General features: G+C 52.4%; 7 protein-coding genes across 7 annotated transcripts; 1 reads left to right on the forward strand and 6 right to left on the reverse strand.

Annotated features, from left to right (window-relative positions):
• Positions 1 to 435: 435 nt before the first annotated feature.
• N7498_010712 (uncharacterized protein) lies at positions 436 to 2,673 on the reverse strand (the record flags this gene model as incomplete). The annotated part of the gene is made up of 1 exon (XM_058457768.1): positions 436 to 2,673. One exon carries the CDS (start codon positions 2,671 to 2,673, stop codon positions 436 to 438), a length of 2,238 nt encoding a protein of 745 aa, XP_058304667.1.
• Positions 2,674 to 4,472: 1,799 nt separating this feature from the next.
• Positions 4,473 to 5,454, reverse strand: N7498_010713 (electron transfer flavoprotein subunit beta/FixA family protein; the record flags this gene model as incomplete). The annotated part of the gene is made up of 3 exons (XM_058457769.1): positions 4,473 to 4,555; positions 4,608 to 5,268; positions 5,401 to 5,454. The coding sequence occupies 3 exons, from the start codon at positions 5,452 to 5,454 to the stop codon at positions 4,473 to 4,475; spliced, it is 798 nt and encodes a 265-aa protein (XP_058304668.1).
• A 409-nt stretch (positions 5,455 to 5,863) lies between these two features.
• Positions 5,864 to 7,950, reverse strand: tah18 (NAPDH-dependent diflavin reductase; the record flags this gene model as incomplete). The annotated part of the gene is made up of 4 exons (XM_058457770.1): positions 5,864 to 7,358; positions 7,421 to 7,519; positions 7,567 to 7,742; positions 7,798 to 7,950. 4 exons carry the CDS (start codon positions 7,948 to 7,950, stop codon positions 5,864 to 5,866), a joined length of 1,923 nt encoding a protein of 640 aa, XP_058304669.1.
• A 385-nt stretch (positions 7,951 to 8,335) lies between these two features.
• Positions 8,336 to 9,253, reverse strand: N7498_010715 (DNA-directed RNA polymerase III subunit C31; the record flags this gene model as incomplete). Its single annotated transcript, XM_058457771.1, has 3 exons — positions 8,336 to 8,712; positions 8,803 to 9,055; positions 9,146 to 9,253. The coding sequence occupies 3 exons, from the start codon at positions 9,251 to 9,253 to the stop codon at positions 8,336 to 8,338; spliced, it is 738 nt and encodes a 245-aa protein (XP_058304670.1).
• A 401-nt stretch (positions 9,254 to 9,654) lies between these two features.
• N7498_010716 (uncharacterized protein) lies at positions 9,655 to 11,607 on the reverse strand (the record flags this gene model as incomplete). Its single annotated transcript, XM_058457772.1, has 1 exon — positions 9,655 to 11,607. One exon carries the CDS (start codon positions 11,605 to 11,607, stop codon positions 9,655 to 9,657), a length of 1,953 nt encoding a protein of 650 aa, XP_058304671.1.
• A 157-nt stretch (positions 11,608 to 11,764) lies between these two features.
• Positions 11,765 to 13,022, forward strand: N7498_010717 (COP9 signalosome complex subunit 6; the record flags this gene model as incomplete). The annotated part of the gene is made up of 2 exons (XM_058457773.1): positions 11,765 to 12,032; positions 12,091 to 13,022. The coding sequence occupies 2 exons, from the start codon at positions 11,765 to 11,767 to the stop codon at positions 13,020 to 13,022; spliced, it is 1,200 nt and encodes a 399-aa protein (XP_058304672.1).
• A 552-nt stretch (positions 13,023 to 13,574) lies between these two features.
• N7498_010718 (OSTA/TMEM184 family protein) lies at positions 13,575 to 15,422 on the reverse strand (the record flags this gene model as incomplete). Its single annotated transcript, XM_058457774.1, has 6 exons — positions 13,575 to 14,342; positions 14,401 to 14,550; positions 14,611 to 14,736; positions 14,795 to 15,098; positions 15,161 to 15,311; positions 15,380 to 15,422. The coding sequence occupies 6 exons, from the start codon at positions 15,420 to 15,422 to the stop codon at positions 13,575 to 13,577; spliced, it is 1,542 nt and encodes a 513-aa protein (XP_058304673.1).
• Between the last annotated feature and the right edge of the window lie 331 nt (positions 15,423 to 15,753).

Raw genomic sequence — 15,753 nt, forward strand, 5'->3', positions numbered from 1 at the left:
TTTTGAGCTGTAGCTTTTACTCAAAAGCAGAGTTGATCTAGGTACCAGGAGATGTGGGGAGCTCGTCCGATGTAGTGACGATCTTCTAATATGCACGGAAATCAATCACGAATCAATGTGTTTTAAAGAATGGATGACGATACATCAAAACATGCATCAAATATGCAGGATATAATAAGAGAAATAACAGAAACCGAGGGTTGTCTATACGCCAAACACTGGAGGACTATTCCCAAACCCAAATCCTTCCGCTGAATGCAAGAGACGCTAGAAATGCACAAATGAACCCAACCAAGAAGTAGCTTTTATCCGAGCCACCGAAAGAACCGACCTATCCAACACAGACCAGAGGTATCGAGATATCATGAAAGTTGTATACGCAGAAAAAGACGAAGTCGTAAACGTTGCGCGAGATTGGAATCGAAGGAACACAGCCTAAATATGGAGAGGGCTGATATTCTCAGGCTTGGTGTCGTTGTGCTCGACATTGAGATGCTTCTTGTCGGTTTCAGCCTCTTCATCCTTCAATTCGATCTTAGTCTCGTCACTCTTTTCTTCGAGACCGAGCGGCGCTAGAGCCTCTGGGGACTTGTCGGAGAGATCAAGCGATGTCAGAGCTTCTTCGATCTTTGGCACCTCTTCCGCTGTCTCTGGCGCAATCTTCGACTCGGTATCAAAGTCTGGCAGGGCCGACTCTTTGCGCTCAGCTTCCTCTTCCGCTGTCTCTGGCGCAATCTTCGACTCGATCACAGAGTCCGGCAGGACCGACTCTTTGCGCTCAGTTTCCTCTTCCTCGGTCTCCGTAGCAGCAATTTTTTCCGTTGGAGTGAGCTCCTCGGTCAGAGCGTTCTCTTCAATGCTGTCCTCGTGGTCGCCATTGGCCGACATGAATTCATCTTTATCCACAGGCAGTTCAGAGTCCGACTCCAGATCATCCTCATCCACGACAACAGGGAGAATGGTGTTCGTCTGGAGGACCTTCACGTTCGAAGGCAGAGCAGCAGACTCGGTGGCCTGCTCGGGGGACTCAACTGGCTCGATGGCTGCTTCAGTCTGCTCGGTGCTGCGGCTAGATTGCGAAAGAGCAGTCGGCGATGTAGAGGCACGGCTGGAACCAGAGCCCCAGGTGTGTCGTGGATGACGCGGGGGCAGGGGTGGAGGGGTACGTTTGGGGATAGAAACCAGACGAGCGCGAGTGAATGTAGGAGACATGCGCTTGGACTCGACTGGGTTGACTTCTTCCTCCGGAGAGATCTTCTGCTTGGTAACAGTCGCATTGGTCACCTCGTGAACCTCGAAGTCGTCATCGTAATCATCGGCATGTTTTTCTTCCCCTTCTTGTTCCTCCTCGGCGGGTCCATTGAAATCTCTCGCGTCTTCCTTTTCTTCCTCACCACCATGAATCGGTACATTATCCCAATGCGCATCGTCCTCCCACCGGTTCGGCGTACGACTACCCATCGATTCCCTCGCGCTCTGCGAAGAAAGTCGGCTTACTGACGTGGCGACAGTTAGCGGAGCGTCATCGGTTTGAGTACCACGATCAGAATAAGCGTGGCTCTGCACACTAGTCCGCCAGCTATTCCGCGGCGAGCTATCGGCACTGCGCCGCGAGAACGTGGCGAACACCGGGCTGGTCGGATTGGGCCGGAACTCAAAAATATCATGACTTGGCCTCACCTTGGTGCCGGCCTCCCGGATGAACATGCCCTCAGCCTCCAGCGCTTTCACTCCGTACGGGTCCGGATCTTCTGCGTCGGGAACACCAAAGGTCTGCTCGTCTTCAGCCGCAACGTCCATGTCGCCGGGCGTCTCACCGGCAGGAGCCACCAATTTTTCGTCGACATCCAAGTCGCCCTGCGCTGCTTTGATGGTCTGGTGGAGGGTCTTGATCGAATCGGGCGGGTGTCGGACTTTGCCGGCCAGGATGTCGGTGACGGAGATTCGCTCGCCGTAGAACTTCTCATTCTCGTCGGTACGTTCGATGACGATGGTTCCATCCACGGCAACGCCGGCGTAGAGGCCCTTGCTCTTCATGTATGTCCAGATGGGTGCCTGTCGCTTGTGAACTTCCGAGTCGAGTACGCCTCCCATACCAACGGGGCCGGCGGCGGCGCTGACCTCTCCACCGAGAGTGCATCGCACTTTCTTGAATGCATCGAGCGCTTCGTATGTATTAATAACGACGACACAGTCATAGATATCCACTCCGGCCAGGAAGCCGATACCAGCCGTGTGCAGCATAATGCCCGACGGCGGACTCCATTCGCCAGTCTCGGGGATACGACCGAGGAGTACACCGCTGCCTCCGGAGCCACTGATCCAAAGACCGGTTCGCATGGTGGTGAAAATGGCGAGACCCTTGGCGTTCTTGATAACTTTCGAAGGGATCTTTTTGATGACCCTCTGTTTGCCCTTGGGGCGATTGATTTTGCCCTGCTCATCGGTACCGGCTTCGGCTTCGGGGGCATAGAAGCCATCTTTGACGAAACTGCGTAGAATGCGCGCCGCCTTGTCGCTTTCTTTATCGATGGCCATGGGCCAGAAGGCCTCCGCGCCCAAGCGGTTGGAGAGACGGTTGACGGGAGCGCCCAATTTATCGACGGTGTCCCATGCTTTGTCGAAACCCTTTTTCGAATAGCGCTTTGTCTTTTCCCAAGTAGATTGAGACATGGCGCCGGCGTGGGAAGGGTCAAGATGCGGGAAGAGTTCAGCAATAATCTATCGAGATCTGAAACGCGGCAGGTGCGCTGCGAACAGCATAGGTCCGAGGAATGCTTCTTAATGCGATCAGGAATGTAGTGAGATAATCGCGATTGCTGTCGGAATCCGGGATCGGCAGGGTCGCCACTAGGGAATGCGTGCGGGGCGAAATGGCCTTTGCGACAGCCTTCCAACAGGTATAGCACTCTGGACGCCTGATTAACACCGGTGATGGGACGATGATGCCATATGCCAGCTGCCCGACAGCCTTAAGTCAAATCGACGGCAGGTGGCAGTGGCTGATGGCGAGCAGAAAGGCGAAAGGTAGGAATGTGCCCAAACCACCGGGAGCGAAGCTTACCACAACGGAGGACCGCAGATCTAAGAATCGGAGAATCTACGTAGGAATAAAAGAAGAAGAAAAGGCCAACGATCAGGCACCAGGGCCGCTTATAGTGGAAATCGGGTCAGACGGAAGAGCAGCGCTGGCGGAGTGGCGTAGAAGTCCAGAGGCTTTTAGTCCATGGAACGCGCGGATGGACGTCATCACTCGGTGGACCCCCGCGTGAACTAATAAGGCTATTCTATCTTGTTTTTACATGCACCTGTTCTGCACTACTTCGATAGTAGTCATTAGTTGCATCCATGCACACACCTGTACTCCGTGGCCATCCGCTCGTCGGCGATAGATCACCCTGCCCCACCTTCAGCCCTGGCAATCAAAGCCTCACCACTCTAACAGGCCGCGTCCAACCAAGTCCACGGTACGATTCGATTTGTCCGGTTCGCCAAGAGCTCATTAATGCACTATGGAGCCTAGATTTTGTGGGGAAATTTGAAAATTTTCTTGAGGTCTGTAAGATCTTCAGGGCTATATAGTTTTTTTGCTTCATCCAAAAGAAAAACTAAAATGCGATCATGCGCCACCGGGATATGTATGCATAAGCCGACCTCTATCTTCGGACGTGTCATATTATCAAGCAGCACACCATGGATTTCAAATGTCATACTCGGCCCGGGTGTGAAAATTAGGTGATTTTCTTGGCTAATTACTTCGTACGGAGACTAAGCGGCAAGTTAGGCCGTGGTAGGGGTGGGATCGGGACCGTTGAAAATCACTGCCTCGGCTGAGGATACCGCACGAACTCTAATTGGATCTGTCCATTCCTCCCGCTGAAGACACGGCGCTGGGCTGAAACGAGACATTTTCCAATTATTGAGTGCAATGAAGAAGGCGGATGCCTGGAAAAATAGCCGATTGGATACCTAGATCTTGCAAAGTTCCTACGCTGGCGGGTCACTTTATATCTCAATCGATTGGCCCAGCTATTCCTAAGGGTTGACGATTGCCTGGGAGGATTCCTATTGAGTCTGTCGACACGGCAAGATAGCCTGCAGACCACGCATAGATGTAGATACTATGGCGGTGGATCTAACTGCAGAGAACTGCTGCAGGGGCTTTAGAAATACCCACTTCTTTAAGCCACCTGGGCATATTCATGTGAACCTACTTGAACTGCCGAATACCCCCGGTACTACTAGCCCTGGAAGAGAAACAAAAACCAAAAGGCTCATGATAGCCGGCGAGTCAAAAATATCTTTTTTCATTTAAGTGATCATCTCAATGCATAGGATATGCCAAGCCACCACGGGCTATGAGAAAGCATCCAATGGACGCAGAGCAAGACAAAATGGTCTAGCGGACAACAGATCGATGGTATAAAAACACGGCACAAATTTAGGTACGTCACCATACATGACCCTCAAATTTAGAGAGCACCAAGCTCCTTCAGCTTGGAGATGAGGCCATCAACATCCTCGACCTTGCCACCACCCGTGCGCGCCGGGGGTTCTAAAAAACAAATCAGCAACGAGACCAAACCAAACCAAGAGGTCATACATACCGGTCACCTTGAGAGTCTTCAACCGCCGCTTATCCTCAACGCCAAAGTCGGCCAGAGTCTTCTTCTCCAGCGGCTTCTTCTTTGCCTTCATGATGTTGGGCAGACTGGCGTACCGAGGCTCGTTAAGACGCAGGTCAGTGGTGATAACCATGGGCAGCTTAGCGCGCAGAGTCTCAATGCCGCCATCCACCTCGTGCGTCACCTCAACGGTACCGGCCTCATCCTTGATCTCCACCTTGCTAGCCTGCGTCGCCTGCGGCCAGCCCAACAACCCAGCCAACATCTGACCAGTCTGGCCCTGGTCGCCGTCAATAGCCTGCTTACCCAGCAGAACCAGGTTGATGTTCTCCTTCTCCACGACGCCGCGCAGCATTTTGGCCACGGTCAGCGGCTCGGGCCCGCCGTCCGCCGACTCGGGGACATCGATGTGGAACGCCCGGTCAGCGCCCATGGCCATGGCGGTCCGCAGCACATCGGGTGTCTTGGGACCACCGGCCGACAGAGCCAGGATGTTTTCGACTTCCATGGGGCTCTTCTTGTTCTTGTGGTTCTCGCGCAGGCGCACGGCCTCCTCGATGGAGAGCTCGTCGAACGGGTTGAGGGAGTGCTTCACGCCGGCGGTCTCGACGCCCGTCTGGGCCTTGTTGATGCGGGGCTTGATCTGCAGAATCCCAAGTAGGTTCCAATGTTAGTCTCACGATATTCATAGGCCGGGCGTTGAATGTTCAATCTGTCGCGGGCAGCTCTGGCTACTCCGATCTCCGGTCGCCGAGGAGGGGGGATTCATTCGTACCGCATAGTCGATCACCCGCTTCACGGGCACCAGAATCCGCAATTTGCTAGCCATGATGTATTTGAGACTGGAAGATAAAGTGTTGACCAATTCCGAGTGGGTGAGGAGGTGTCGAGGGTCGAGGTCTCGGAGGAGAAAGTGACTGCGGTGACGGAGTGCCAAGACCTTGAAATCGCCGACGCGGCCCGAATGTAGCCTTTCTCGAACCACCGCACCCGAGGTTAAGCACATACGGCTTCCTGTTGGCGGGAAAAGTATGGGCGTGTGGGTATTTACTTTAATTCTTCTGTTCTTTACCTATGCATCATTTGATTGTTTTATGGTTAAAAAACGATCGGGATATAGACCGCGGTGCTCAGTGACTAGATCTACTGGCGAAGCACATGCAATCCGCCTGCCTACGCATGTGGAAGATCAGGGCAGTGGAAATGTTAGTCACTCCAACTGGATTTCTTATAGTAAATCACCACGTTTCCTGCTTGTACCGCCCAATCTTCTCCATTCCAATCAAATACTCCTCCGCCTGAGACCGGTTATAGGACTGCCCCGACTCGGGCGTCCCACCATTTGCAAAAGCCTCGATAAGAGCTTCGCGCACGGCTTGAGGCATACGTCCCGATGAGCCACAGATATAAACCGATCCCTGCATGTCATGGAGAAGACGGAAGAAAAGTTTAAAATTTTGGCGAATGGTATCTTGCACGTAGACTTTCTGTTGTTGGTCTCGTGAGAACGCAGTGAGCACCTGCAGCGGGATGAGTTTACTCAAATGGGCCCAGTCCTCTTCGAAGAGGAAATCTGCGGTGCGATTGCGACCGCCGTAGAGTAGCACGGTAGGTCCGACCGGGGGCTCAACACCAGGGTTCTGCTCACGGTAGGCTTGCACCAGAGCTGCCTTTTCCCATAGCATGGACCGCAGAGGTGCGATTCCGGTGCCGGGTCCGATAAGAACGGTTGATCCGGTGAGTTGCTGCACCGAAGAGTTTAGCCCACCCGGTTGTAACTGGACGCGAAGCGTGCTGCCTGGGCGGAGGATGGATAGGTACTTGGTGCAGACACCTTCGCGGATCCGTTTGATGACCGTTTGATACTTGACGATGGCGATGAGTAATTCAAACTGGGCTTTGCCATCGGGTGTCCGCTTTCTCTCTCCGCCACTAGCAATACTAAATTGTCTTGCACGAATGACGGGGAGAACGGAAACTGCGTGCTGCCAGGGGATTTTGACAGAGTCGAACTCGTGCAGCACCTCGAGAATGCTGCGCCGTGGGCGCGATGTGTAGTCCCACAGTTCATCCAGGTACTCGGGGTTTGTGAATTCGTGAAGTCGCTCTTTGTGCATCTCATCGTTTGTATAGTGGGCAATGCTTGAAAAGAACGACCTGCGGGGAATGGCTTTGATGTCGAGATAATCTATGAGGAGAGAGCGTAAGGTCAAGTTCGGATAGGAGTCGAGACCGGGTATCGGAGAGGGTGCGAGTATGTTTCCCGTTGGGACAAGGGCAATAGGTTTGTCTGCCTGCTCATTCCAACCCATTAAATCCAGAAGTATTTGCACATCACTTGGTGATGTTTTAGGTGTGATGGCGATCATGTCTCCGGGATTGTAGGAGACGGAGTCCGGAACGGTCAGAGAAATCCGTCGGACATCCTGCCAGTGCTTCTGTGGTGTGATCCGCTGATTTTGGACCAGAGTTGCGTTCATGGTATCCGGTAGTGGTCTGATATCATGGTCCAAGTTGTGCAAGCCAGAGTATTTATCCACTTCAACTGAATTGTCCGCCGAGGACTCGGGCCTTGGCTCGGGGACAGATGTCTCACCACCTCTCAATTGTAATATCCATTTTGGTGGCAGCTGTTCGTCGTCTGGAATGGGATGTTGACCAGGAGGGAGGGGGTGTATATCCAGCAAGTGCTTTCGGAAGTCAGTTATCCACGGTATGAAAGTGCCTTCGATTCTGTTTATTTGACATTGTTAAAAAAGATTTCACAATCACAATGGAAGATTAGAACAATTTACCCTTCTGGATGCTGCTGATCAGCTTCTCCCATCGGGTAGATATCATTTGCGCCGAGCTGCAGCAACCGCTTGTAGAGCTTCCGTGCTGCCCAGTTGAACCTGTCCACGATGAGCATTGACCAATAACCACAGTAAGTTGAACCTACTTGGGATATGAGCTATCACCCAGCCCAAATATCGCAAACTGCACGCCATTCAAGTATGTCGGTGGGAGCTTCTTAAGCAGCAGCGACTTCCAAAACGACCGTGCGTTCCCCGGCAAATCCCCTTGTCCGGTTGTTGATACGACGAAAATGGTAAGCGTGTACGAAGAAAAAGTTTCCTAGAGACCAGAAGATGTCAGTTGAGGCTGTCATTCTCGGCCAATTGCAACTAACCGGCTTCGACTGATTCAACTCGGATACATGTGTCGTGAACCGCAGGCGCTCGGCCAGGGCGCCCAATTCCTCGGCCACTTCCTGCGCGTTGCCGGTCTCGGACCCATAAAGAATGAGTGCCGACCTTGATTGACCGGGGCTCTGCGTGTCCATGCTGGGTGATTGGGGAGTCGCAAAATCATCGGCTGCCCCTCCATCGCATCTAAAAATGCCGTTGGCCGCGGGGCCGATTTCGCTGGCTGACGTCATCCAGACCGGCATCGCCTGAGCTTGAGTCCTATAGATCAATATAAGTTGTGATGATTAGGTCGATGTGCTTTGAAAATTGTATTGCTTGTTTACTGAAATTCATAGTGTTATCCTGAAGGTTGCATTGGGGAGATAATCTTTCCGAAGCATAAAACAAAACGCCGTGGGGCTGTCCCATGCAGATCATATTGGAGTTGTCCATGAGGCAGACACTCAATAGAATGATAAATGTAGACGCGCACAAAAGCGCATATAGTACAAAGGAAAATGGGTATCTTGAATCAACGCCTCAGTAAGCTTCCTCGTCACCACCACCGCCATCACCATCATCTCCATAGTCGTCCCCGCCGTCGTCGAAGTACTGTTCAGCATCGTAGTCACCACCCATCTCATCATCATCGTCCTGGAAGTCATCATCTGCAATTGATTCAAGCGCATCTTCGTCGCCATCCAACAACCCTCCCTCATTCTGGTCATCATCACCTTCATCCTCGTTGCCGCCAGTGGCACGTCGCTTGGCCGCGGCATCTTCCTCGTCTTCCTCGTCTTCAAATCCACGCTTGTTGCTGACAGCGTTGGTTTGGGCCTGGTAGCCGTCTAATGAGGCGTCGGGTCGGAAGTTCGGCTGGATGATCTGCCAGAGCTCGCGAGGAAAGAATCGTGTTTCTGTATATTAAAAAAACGCAATTAATTACTGGAGCTTTGAAACCAGTAGTGCACGGAGAACATTGTGCCTGGGTATTCTTGAGAACTCACCATAATCACGACCGACACCAGAGATCTTGGGAATAGTTCGATGTTTCTTCTGGTACCGTCCGGAATAAGATGGCATGCCCGTAAAAGGGTCAAAGTTGGCGCGGGCAGCACTGCCCTTCTTGGCACTCGAGGCAGAAGCATCGATCACAGAGTAGTAAGGTCCTTCATGGTGAGCCTCGCGCAACTGCCGGTACTTGTCTACCGCGATCTGCTCTTTGGTGCTGATTTTTCGGGCGTAGGGAACGACATATGCCTGCGGGCGCACAAGTTCAAGTGTAAGCACTCATGATTCAAGCGACATAACAAACAAAGGGAGGAAGAGTTGAAGATAAACGAAACGTACTGGGTAGAGGGGAGTCGGAGCAGTGTCCGGCTCGCCGCCAGGGTCGGTGTCCCAAGTAAACTCGGCGCCGGGGCCGCGCTTGCCTTTCTTGCCAGCGAAGCGTGACATTGCCGACAAATACAATAGTATATTATGTACGCAAAAATAGCTCACGCCGCCATGCTCAGTGGTCCGCAGAACAAAACGCATGTGTCTAAGAAAATACCGCTGCTCACCGCCTTTAGGTTGGTCACCTGACCAAGGGCTTCCCCGCGCTAAGATAAGAGCGCCGATCTACTGTGTATAGGACGTGATCAACAAGCGCAGAGGTCATGCCAATCTCATTGCTGCATAAATGACGCTAATACTGCAAAGGGATCACCGATATGCGAACTCCTGAAACAAGGTTCGAAATGCAGAGAAAAACCTATTAAGCCTCATGCCTCATACCGTTGAGGGTCATACCAACAGGCACCCAACGAAGTATCACTCGAGAAGCTGAACTGAAGATGTTTCTTTTCCCTTCCTTATCACAGTCCAGTCGCCTCTACTTGAGGAGCTCCTGGCTGTACCGGTCCCCAAGGACCCTCATTCGCCCGTTGCTGCAGCGTCTGCAAAATATCTTCAAATCCTTCCATCTGGCCCCCGATTTGCTGGAGCCGGTGACTGAGGAGCTCCAAAACATCATGCTTGGCGGTAGCCACCTTCCAGACAATATTCTGAGAGTCACCTGCACCGCCACCTACAAACTCCGAATATGACCGGGGAGGCTTGAACAGATATGGCAGAAGGGTTGTGAGAGCGGGTGGAGTGAGAACAGCCCATGGGCCGGAGAGAGGGAGCAGACCATTCATAGCTGGAGAAAGCTGTCCCAAACTCTCCTCGGATGGCAGCTGGAACCGCGACGATGCACCGGAGACATGGGATGCGGGGGGCAATGGTTGCCACTTTGCCATAACAATGGCTCGGATGAAGTTGAGTGCTGCCAAGGCAACCTCCTTCATTGCTAGGATATCTGCTGCAGCAACGACGTCAGTCCAGAAGGTGGGGTGCTCATTGAGATATTGGAAGTAGAGCATGCGCGCCGCAGCGGCTTCATGATGCCAATCTGTTGGGGTTTGACCCGAACTATCCAGATCCATTGAGTCGGAAACATGCGTTCGTGCTGGCCCATGAAAAACGCGACCTAGAGTATCCAAAGCTTCTCCGTTCGGAGGGCTGGTGGGAATTTTCAAAAGAGGATTTGAACCATTCTTGTCAGCTTCAATCAGAAGGACTCGAGGGAGGGATGCCAAAATGGCCAAGTGTCCGGTAGGAGCCTCTCCATGAGCCCACTGTGCCGAGGGAATGGCAAGAGCACGTGAGATGCGCGAGATTATTCCCTCGAGAACGGTAGGAGAATTCTGGAGGAAGTGGTTGGGATATGACTCGGCATACTTCGCCATATAAGCCATGATTGGACCGGAGAGATAGACAAGATCCACAGAATCGAGCTTTGACTCATTGAGATAATATTCAAGCACCTTTGAATGTAGTTTCTCTGAAATGAGGAAGTCGAGAGCAGGAGACGAAAAGGTCGAGGCAGACTGCACATAGCTTCGGGCAGCGAGGCCGGGTGCGTCGATTTCCAACAGGTCCCGGTAGAAATTTAGAAGCGTCATGTGCAGCAACACATCGCTCTGGTCAACCATCTGGCAGGCGGCGAAGTGTAGCAGGCTCTTGCTGTGATATTTCATCTCAATCTCTGGCACATGCGATTTCGAAATGATATCCCAGCGTAAACGGCCTGCCTTCACCAGGAGCCCCATCAGCCTTCCCTGAGCCAAGGTCCGTTCGCGTTTGGATAAGTCGCCTGGCGCATCAGGTTGCAGACTGCACAGAGAAAATAAGACCCCATATACATCCTTGTCCGTAAACAGCCTTCTCCACATAAGGCCCTGCCCAGGGTGGCAATCTTCGCCCGTGTGATCGTATTCGCCTTTTTCGAGAGGACTAGCCACGTCAACTTCCAAGAGAGTCCACAGCGCATCGAGTGCCGCCTGTGCAACCGCCGTCGAAGAGGTAGACAACCATAATTCCACCAGGGAAGCGACCAAACCCGAATCTCCTGCGACTATGGCTGCATCACTGGATATCTGTCCTGCCTTGGCCAGCAAAGACAGAGCAAGAAGGTTGACGGGCGGGGACGGAGCCTTTAAACCAGCAACAAGATTAATCGGCGGATCGACAGCGCGAAGATCTGTGAAGCTGAAGTAGGTCGTAGTTTTAACGGCGAGAGTAGTGAGCGGCGTAGGGTCTTCTTGCAGGACAGGCAAAAGAGCTGATATCTGCGATAAGAGCGTGGCGGGGACAACAGGGTCGGTGGATTCAACGAGCTGTAGCTTCAGTCGGTCGATGAGGGTGATATCCAAGGAGGTCGATGGGTCTTCCTGGACCTTGGCAAGATGCAATTTAAGCTCATCGAAAGTGGAAGGGATAGCCATGGCGTCTTGACACGAGAAAGTTGGAGAATGTGAGAGTCGGCGGGGAAAGCTCTCTCGGACGCCTGAGGCAACACGCCAAACACGCCAAACATGCGAATCACCGCATCACCGCCGCTTCGACTCCGCGCTTGAACATTCACTTAAGCGGACGACAATTATGGATCAGGCACAGTCTCTCATCTCACAGAAGTCTTCGGACTCGGGTCTGCACATTCAGTTGCATCCGCTTGTTCTCCTTACTATCTCCGACCACATCACCCGCCATGCCGCACGGCAGCAGCGAGACCCGATCATTGGGGCTCTTTTGGGTCAACAGAATGGGCGCGAGATTACCCTGGAGCATGCATTCGAGTGCCCTATTACAACTGAATCTAACGGCAGGGTACTCCTGCCCGGGGCTTGGTTTGAAGAGCGTGTGAAGCAGTGTCAGTAGATCCCTCTCCCCGCAAGCTGTCCGAGCTGTCCGAGCTGACCAATATACAGTCAAGGATGTGCACAAAGACCCTCCTCTCGATATTGTCGGATGGTGGTCAACTGCTCCACCATCCGGACCGGATGTCTCGCACCTCCCTGTCCACCGACAGCTTCTCCAGGACTATAACGAGTCGGCCGTGTTCCTGGCCTTCCACCCCTCTCAGCTCCAAACAAGGCAAGGAGCCAAGCTTCCGTTGACCATCTATGAGAGCATCTTGGAAGGCGAGAATACCGCTGACGCGAGCAAGGATATGCAAATAGATGGCGAGGAAAATATGATGAATATCCGGTTCCGCGAGCTGCCATATTCCGTGGAGACCGGTGAAGCGGAGATGATCGGTGTCGATACTATTGCCAAGGGATCTGGAACAGCTACTCGAACTGAGACCGCCATCCAAGGAACAGCCGCAACCGGCTCTAAGCAGACCAGTGATAAGGAGACAGAGGATGGAGAACAGAGCTTACAAGCCGCGCTCTCGCAGGAGGAAGAAGAGTTGATTGCGAATCTCAACACCCGCTTAAACGCCATCCGCACCCTCGAGTCCCGCATCTCACTCTTCAAATCCTACGTCTCGAGTATCTCCACCACAGAATTGAACGGTGCACAGGACGACCCATCCTCGCCTGTCCTGTCGCACACTATCCTCCGCAACATCAACTCTCTCATCTCCCACCTCTCAATCCTCTCGCCTCACGAAGAAAGCGCCTTCACTTCCGAAGTCCTCTCTCAAAGCAACGACGTCCTTCTCGTGTCCCTGCTCGGCCAGGTAGGCGAGAACGTCAAGTCCATGCGTGAACTAGGCCGCAAGTCGGCTGTTATTCAAAGCGCGCGCCACGCTAAAAGTGCGCGCCGGAACCCCGCCCTTGCAGAAAGGCGGTTTGAGAATGAGATGTTTGCTCAAGGAATGCCTCCTCCTAGTGGGGAGAGCGTTTATTCCTGAAGTGGGAACTATGTCTCATTTACGAAAACATGACCGCTGGAAAGAAGCCTGGGGATTATTTGCTTTGTATCGGCGTTTTGAGCCTGGTTTCTGTTCCATGAGATCCTTAGACGAGATTACGAATCTATCTATTTGCACTTTCCTGCCTAGATGTGTTGGTACTGAATTTGGAGTATATGTTTTCAAGTTGGGAAAGTTACTGGACATCAAAGCCTTCCAATGTTCGTTTCCTTCGTAAAGGTAACTAAGTTCTGTACAAGAAAAATTTGCTATGCAGAGAAAAAAAGTGCAAAGCATTGAAGTGGGTGGCATCAAAAGGCGACAAAAGACATGCCGACGAAAAACAAAGGCGGGTATTCATATCCAAACAAACGAGAGAATAGAAATTATAAAGCCGAAAAATTTCAACTGCTCGTGAGTACCATAGAATAGAAACAAAGATGCCAACCGTACACCCGAATCCCGGATCATTAAGGCTATCATGAATGTGGAATGAAAATCAGTCCGACGCTATCGGAAAACCGTCGTAAATGGATCATGGATCATCATGGATCATGAGTGATGATCATCGGGATAAGGTGGAGGAGGTCTGTACGGATCTGGCATTGGCATGGGGACTGCTTCGCGAAGAGGACCGTTTGCTGGGTAGGGGTGTGCTGCATCATGTTGAGCAAGGTATGGGTTGCCGTGGTCAAGATCGTCGTAGGACGAGGCATTATTGTTGTTATAGAAGCGGTCAGAGTTCTCGTGCTCATGCATATAGCTGTCAAAGTCAGATGCATATGGAGAAGTGCCCATGTGAGATGTCTCCGGGTTAGACTGTGCGTTGCTGAGAAGAATCGCGCCTTCCTCGTCGCCGCCGTAACGGCCCGTTCGGCCACCAACCACGGTGCCGGCGCCTCCATATGCTGTGCCATTGTTATCGATGCCAGCCTCCGGAGGTTCCAGGCCAATGCTTTCGTGGTGTGGCAGGTAGCTGGGGTCCTCCAGACGGTGCTTGCGGCCAACGGCGAGCCAGCGTGCACTACGCCCGATGGCCTTGACCAGGTCAAGAGGGTTCATGGCATCGACGAGAGCCCTGAAACCATAGCGGCCGCCTTCGTAGGTGGCTTTGCCATTTCCGAAGAAATCGGTCACCTCGCCTTGATTGGCATTGGCGATGATGTACGGCTTGTAGGCGAAGGCCCACAGGTGCAGGATAGAAAAGATGAACATTTCGATGTTGATCATTAATTCGGGTAAGGCGTATTTCAGATCTGGCATGGCGACCTTTTTGGTAGCGTGAACTGCGCCACTTGAGATGAGTAGGTTGATAAAGGTCTTAAGAGCCGAAAAGGTCAGCAGGGTACTCAAGAGCTGGTGATATCGAGCAACGTACCGATTGCCAGAAAGACAAGAAAATAACCAGTTTGATGGATAGAATCTTCGTAAAAGGGCGGTGTTCCGTGATGTCCTTGTGAATTTGGTGGTAGAATTGGATCAGGCAGTACATAGCGATTGTGACGCAGACGGACTCAATGGCGAGGACCTATAGATCTGGGTTTTAATTGACGAGTCCGTGCGGAGAGGGGGAAGACAGCAGACATACCCAAATATGCGCAAATGCCGGGCTAAGCGACTCTTCGCAGTAGGAACCTGTAGCCTGTGTTATGACAGAGACGATGGTCATCATAACCCGCATGACGCAGTATTGGAAGACTCCGGCCCAAATAACCTGAACGGTCGCTCGATTAGCCCGGTGCTCAAGAGATCCAAGATGCACGTTCTCTTACGTTAAACCATGTCAACCCACTGCGCGGGTTTCTCCACGCTCCGCGGTGCCCGAAACAACATTTCCAGTTCTGGAACCAATTCAACGGCCAGAGCCACGCCTTGGGCTGAATCCCACGGAAATAATCCTTCTGGCTATGCAAGTCGGGGGCGATGTAGTGGCACAAAAGGGAGAAGAAGGCGGAGATACAGAAGGCTTCGTAACAGTCACCCATCACCTCAAAGTAGACGGAATCATTGTAGAAGAGGATACTGAGCCAAGCGACGATGGAGTAAACGGGGACCATGAATAGAATGCGAATGATGCTGCGCGCAGGAAATAATTTCCGTTAGCAATGTTACCGCAGCACCTGAGGACAACAACTCACTGGCGCTGCTCGATGGGCTTGCTGTAGTGTGTCGCATGGCCCATGATCAGAAACATCGACACGGCGGAGGCAAGCACAGCACATACGCCGCCCACGATTAAACTGAGGGAGTGGAAGGTAATGCCGCCATCCCAAAGATCGACCTCCGAGACTGTCAATCACAAGTCAGTTTCACTGGGATCCAAGGGGGGTTGTTTCGGCACGACAGGGGGAGCGCACTCGTCTGGTGTTCCGCGGTGGCATTACACACGGTCCAGCCCATTCTGGCTGGGGTATGAGGGGTGAAATTTCACGAGGAGAGTGTGAAAGGGGAAGAAGGTTAGCGGAGGCAGCGGAGTTTCTTCTTTCGCCCCGTTTATCTTATCCGCGATCAACAAGGAGGCGCCGCCACCATCAACAATGAAGTCGGAGATTAGGAGGGAGCAAGGTGTGGCTCGTGCTGACAATTTCAAAGCCACGTTGGTTGTAGCAGCCTTTGTTGGATGCAAATTGACAAATTTCCCAAGGCGCAAACGATCGTCGAGGCGTGGGTCAACTGCGGTCTATTTTTGTTTCGGCTCCAGTTTTTTGTGCCTGAAAGTCTGTTTCAGGAA

This window comes from Penicillium cinerascens, assembly GCF_028974065.1.
Source record: "Penicillium cinerascens strain IBT 15544 chromosome Unknown scaffold_4_segment0_segment1, whole genome shotgun sequence".
Taxonomy (NCBI): domain Eukaryota; kingdom Fungi; phylum Ascomycota; class Eurotiomycetes; order Eurotiales; family Aspergillaceae; genus Penicillium; species Penicillium cinerascens.